The 4,825-nt window shown below is 38.7% G+C and overlaps 1 protein-coding gene across 1 annotated transcript; it reads left to right on the top strand.

Moving 5' to 3' along the window:
• Window positions 1-400: 400 nt before the first annotated feature.
• On the top strand, window positions 401-925 carry LOC147515944 (uncharacterized). The gene has a single exon (XM_086593107.1). It carries the CDS (start codon window positions 401-403, stop codon window positions 923-925), a length of 525 nt encoding a protein of 174 aa, XP_086449233.1.
• Window positions 926-4,825: the final 3,900 nt, after the last annotated feature.

Below are 4,825 nucleotides of genomic sequence, written 5' to 3'. Positions count from 1 at the left end.
GAAGAGTTCAGCTCATAAAATCAGTTCTTAACAGTTTGAGTGTATATTGGATGTCATTGTTTATTATCCCGCAAAAAATAATAGAAGAGATGAACAAAATATGCAGGAACTTCCTTTGGAATGGTACAGATTGTTCTCTATCACATGCACTGATAGGATAGGAGGAAATATGTTACAGAGGAACCTCATCAAGGGGAGAAACTTCTGGCAAATCACGATACCAAGTGATTGCTCCTGGGCATGGCGAAATATTTTGAAGCTTAGAAAGGATGCAACTTTCTTTGCTATGCACCTAATAGGGGATGGAAACAACACAAGTATGTGGCAAGATCCTTGGCACCCAGCAGGAATTCTTTAGGAATACTTCCCACAGGAGCTACGATATAAATCCACATGTAACATGAATGCTATAGTATCGTCTATAATAGAGAATGGGAGATGGAGGGTGTCAAGCCATATTCGTTTACCTGGAATAATAACAGATCTGTTAGATGAAGTAAAGATCACAGGAAAGGAAGACAAAATAGTGTGGGCTCAGTCTCAGCAAGGAAGCTACACTATGAAGGACACATATGACAGTGTCAGAGGTACGAAAGTTCCAGTAAGTTGGTATAGCATTGTGTGGTTTACAAACCTAATACCCAGGCATTCTTTTATAACATGGATGTCACTCAAAAAAGGAATGAAAACTTTGCATAAGTTGAGAGAATGGAAGACGATACAGGATGATACCTGCGTGCTCTGTTGGAGAGAAATAGAGACAGAAGACCACTTGTTCTTCGAATGTACTTATGCTCAGTATGTATTGGAAGAACTGATAATGAGAGTGGGATACTCAAGAAGAAGATCAGCAACGTGGAATGAAGAAATACAGTGGGTTATCAAGGTGAGTGAAGGTAAAGGAGGGAAACAAGATGCATTTTGATTACTGTTTACAGGATACCATTATTGGATTTGGTGGGAAAGGAACAACAGAATATTTGAAAACAAAGTTTCATTAGTAGTGATAAGAGCCCAAAACTGTAGTTTTAACCCTGTAACAGTCATACTTTTAGACCAATTATGTGAGTAATAATTAAGAGTTAATACTTATTACGTGTTTTTATGCGTTTCAGGCTTCAAAGTCAATTATGTGCAGAAATATGCCACTTTGATGAGATAAAGGAGCAATGGTTGGTTGCTAAGGAGTTCGGTGATTAAAGGCCAAGATTCAAGAAGACAAAGCCTCTGTAAAGCCCGGTCAAAAGATGAAAAGTCAAAGTCAACGCGGGCAGAAACAGCACTCAAAATCAGCAGAACTTCCGAAGGCCGTATCTTTGGACTCAGACCTCAGAATTGGGCCTACCTTATGTCAAAACGACCGGCTCGGAAAGAGCTTTCCAATGGTCTAAGACTTGACCCAATCAGAAGAGCAGAAGTGGACGAAAAGTCTGTTGAAGCCAACTGCAGCTGAAGAGGCCTATTTGGACTGAAAGAATTGGGTTTTGGGCCTGATTCTCTGGCCCAAAACATGGCTCCAAGCCCATGCACGGTTTTTGGATCTGAAAACATATAAAAACAAAAGCTTAGCTCTTTGTTAATGATAGCTAGTTAGACCTAAAAAAATATATATAATTCTAGATCTAGTTTTCAGTAAATTAATTAAGTTTAAGTTCCATTTTCAATTCTTGTTTTAGATTAAGTCTTTGAATCATTGTTCTTGATTGATTAGATAAATAAAATAGTTATTTTGTCAATTTCGGTTTTTGTTATTTCAATTTATAGATCTAGTTTTAATTCTTGTTGATTATCATTTCGTAGTTTAAGTAGATTGAAACATTGTTAGTTAAATTAGTGAAGTTAGAATTTTAATATGATGTGTAGTTATAATTCAATGGGAAATGATGGGTTGATGACTCAAGGCTAAAACCTCCATTAGAGGGGTTGATGAAGCTTTGATGAAAACTTAGTGGTATAGTGTAGAAGCGTTATAGAATCTATTCCACTCTAGAAGGTCGTGATTCACCATGAGAATGGGTGGACGACCTCACATGCTAGTTAGTATTTGGTAGAAATGTCATGAACACTAGGGATTAGAACTCGAAATTCTTGCCGTAAGAACGTGAGAATCGAAATACAAGAATCTATGCTAGGTTATTAAGTTGGATTCGAGGTGGATTCAATTCCCCTCTAATCCTTTATCTATATTCAAAAATAATCATATTTCCATAGCATTCGTAGTTTAAATTTAACATAATCAATTTCATATTGTATCGTAGTATAACACCCTTCATAAAGCTCTCATTAGACTTAAAAGCGATTAATTATACTAGAAAACATTCCATGCTAGAGAACTAGGAGTGGAACGAATTTGTTACTCCACTCTATTTCGATAGAATTGAGAGTAGAAACTTTGATAAATATAGACTCGTAAATAGTTTTAGTTTACTTACGTTTTGAGTTTCATCATTCATTTTGGTAGGTAAATTATCAAATTATGTTTTCTCAAATGGCGCCGCCGCCATCTTAGTTTCACTTTAGCATTGTTTTCATAGTATAATTAGTCATTTTTAAGTCCCATTAAACCCACCCACCCTTGTTTGATTCATACTGTGGTTGTCCGTTTCAGCGTTGAAAAGTTCCGCAAAAATTACACCTGAGCGCACACGCTTCTAAGTGAGGCACCTCGCCAAACGCCGGAACCTTGGGCACGACCATACTAAAACACTGTAACTTGAGTTACACGGAGCGATCAAGCCTAAGCGAAGACAGCCTCTAAGCTAAATTTTCCGGATTTCTACAGTTTTGTTTCAACTTCGATTTTTAAGTTTTTCGTGTTCTAACTTGTTATTTACACCTAACACGCCAGAAACAAGACGCTATTCATAAGCGAAGCAAGGACGCTTATCGCATTCCTTTCTTTCATACCTCGCATCTCCAGTTAGAGGTTTATACTAAAATATCAAGATTGTTTGGAGTGTTGTCGTGTTTAGACTTAGACTTGCATGAGATTAAGGTCTGGTCGGAGAAAAACACCGAACGTAATTAACCTTCAACGTAAACAAACAAATCTATCGAGTATACCAATCACTACACCTCTAGCTACTATTCCACCAACCACACCTGACATAATGGTTGAAGAAAGAGAGACTCCTCTCTCCGACTTTTACAAAGCCTTGAGCGATAGCCCTAAATCTTGTATCGTTCTAGCAGACCCAGTGGGGGGTTTTCAAATTCCCCCAAACATATTTAATTTGTTACCCGTTTTCCATGGTTTAGACCATGAAAAACCTTATCAACACATGCGTAGGATTGAACAAGTCCTTACAACATTCCATCATCCTACGGTTGGTACGGAACAAATTAAACTGAGGGTATTTCCCTTCACCTTAGCCGATAAGGTAGCGTCTTGGTTAACTGCCCAAGCGTCTAAATCTGTAGACTTGTGGGCTAAACTTGCTCAGCTGTTTATGGAACATTTTTACCCACCCCTAAAGACGGATGAGATGCTTTCTAAGATTCATTTTTTCCGACAGAATCCTCATGAATCATTTTCTGAGGCTTGGAATCGTTTCACCGATCTGCTTATAGAGTGTCCACACCATAACCTAGCAAAAGACACGTTAGTTCGTGCCTTTTTCAAAGGACTTCAACATCACCATAAAGAAGTCCTTGACATAATGAATGGGGGTAGTTTCCTAAGTAAAGGAGCCTCGGAGGCTTACAAATTTTTAGAAGATCAAACTAAACGCAATAACAATTGGGGGGGGGGGGGGTAGTGATGATATCCCCCTCTTTGCTAGTTCTTCTTCAACAGTTAAGGTCGCCGGTATGTTTGAGATGAAACCCGATCTAGAACTTAAAAATTTAATCGAATCTCTAACTAAAAAGGTTGAGGCTATTTCTATGCAACAAAAGCCTATCCCCGTCATGAATGTCAACTCCAACCCATGTAATGTCTATTTGAGTCCTGAGCACCCTGACTCCTATTGTCCTTTCGCCTATGAACAACAACAATTAGAGCAAGACAATGTTTGCTCCATTAATAGCTATCCTATTCCTAATGCCCCATGGAGACAACATCCCAACTTTAGTTGGCGAAACAATCAACAAGTTTCACCTCCAGGGTTTAATAACCAAAATGTTAGGCAAGCAAACAACTATAATCAAGCTCCACCTAGGCAAGGACAGGGACAAGGTCAGGGAAACTATAATAATTATAACAACCAAGCGCAACCACGACAAGGTATAGCACAAGGTCAGAGTAATTATAATAGTTATAATACCAATAGAGGTATCGTCTAAGGTTAACAATAGTAACTATCACAACCCACCCATAAATAATCAACGGAGATAGTTCCATCGCACCACCGTGACAACTACACCTACACAACCGATCGTGATCGACGCTTTATATACAAGTTACCCAACAACTTTTCCAATCAATGACTCAATCAAACCAACAGATCTTACAATCCATAAATCGGGGCATACAACTTTAGCCCAAGAGAAAGCCCAACCAAAAGGCGTGTTTCCGGACAAGCGATACCAAACCCTAAAACAACAAACACAGCCTTTGAGGTAAACCGTAATACTAGTAATGGAAACGACAATAGTAGGCTTACCTAAAATGCCATCACCACTCTCCGCTCGAAGAGTGGTTGATAACAAAGTAACTATGCCTATAGTTATCCCATCAAGATTCCTACACCGGATATCGAACTAGATACCGAAATAGAAACTGAAGAGCCTACCACTGTAGAGGGACCAGTTAAACCACAACCTAAGAAACAGAAAGCCAACGTTACACATCAAGTCGAGCCATACGCGAAATATAGAGTGAAAC

This window comes from Coptis chinensis, chromosome 2 (assembly GCF_015680905.1).
Source record: "Coptis chinensis isolate HL-2020 chromosome 2, ASM1568090v1, whole genome shotgun sequence".
Lineage (NCBI taxonomy): Eukaryota > Viridiplantae > Streptophyta > Magnoliopsida > Ranunculales > Ranunculaceae > Coptis > Coptis chinensis.
This window is presented reverse-complemented; position numbering and strand designations above follow the sequence as displayed.

What these genes read in the sequence shown, in the direction of transcription:
- LOC147515944 (XM_086593107.1), top strand. Translation starts at nt 401, where the DNA reads ATGAATGCTATAGTATCGTCTATAATAGAGAATGGGAGATGGAGGGTG.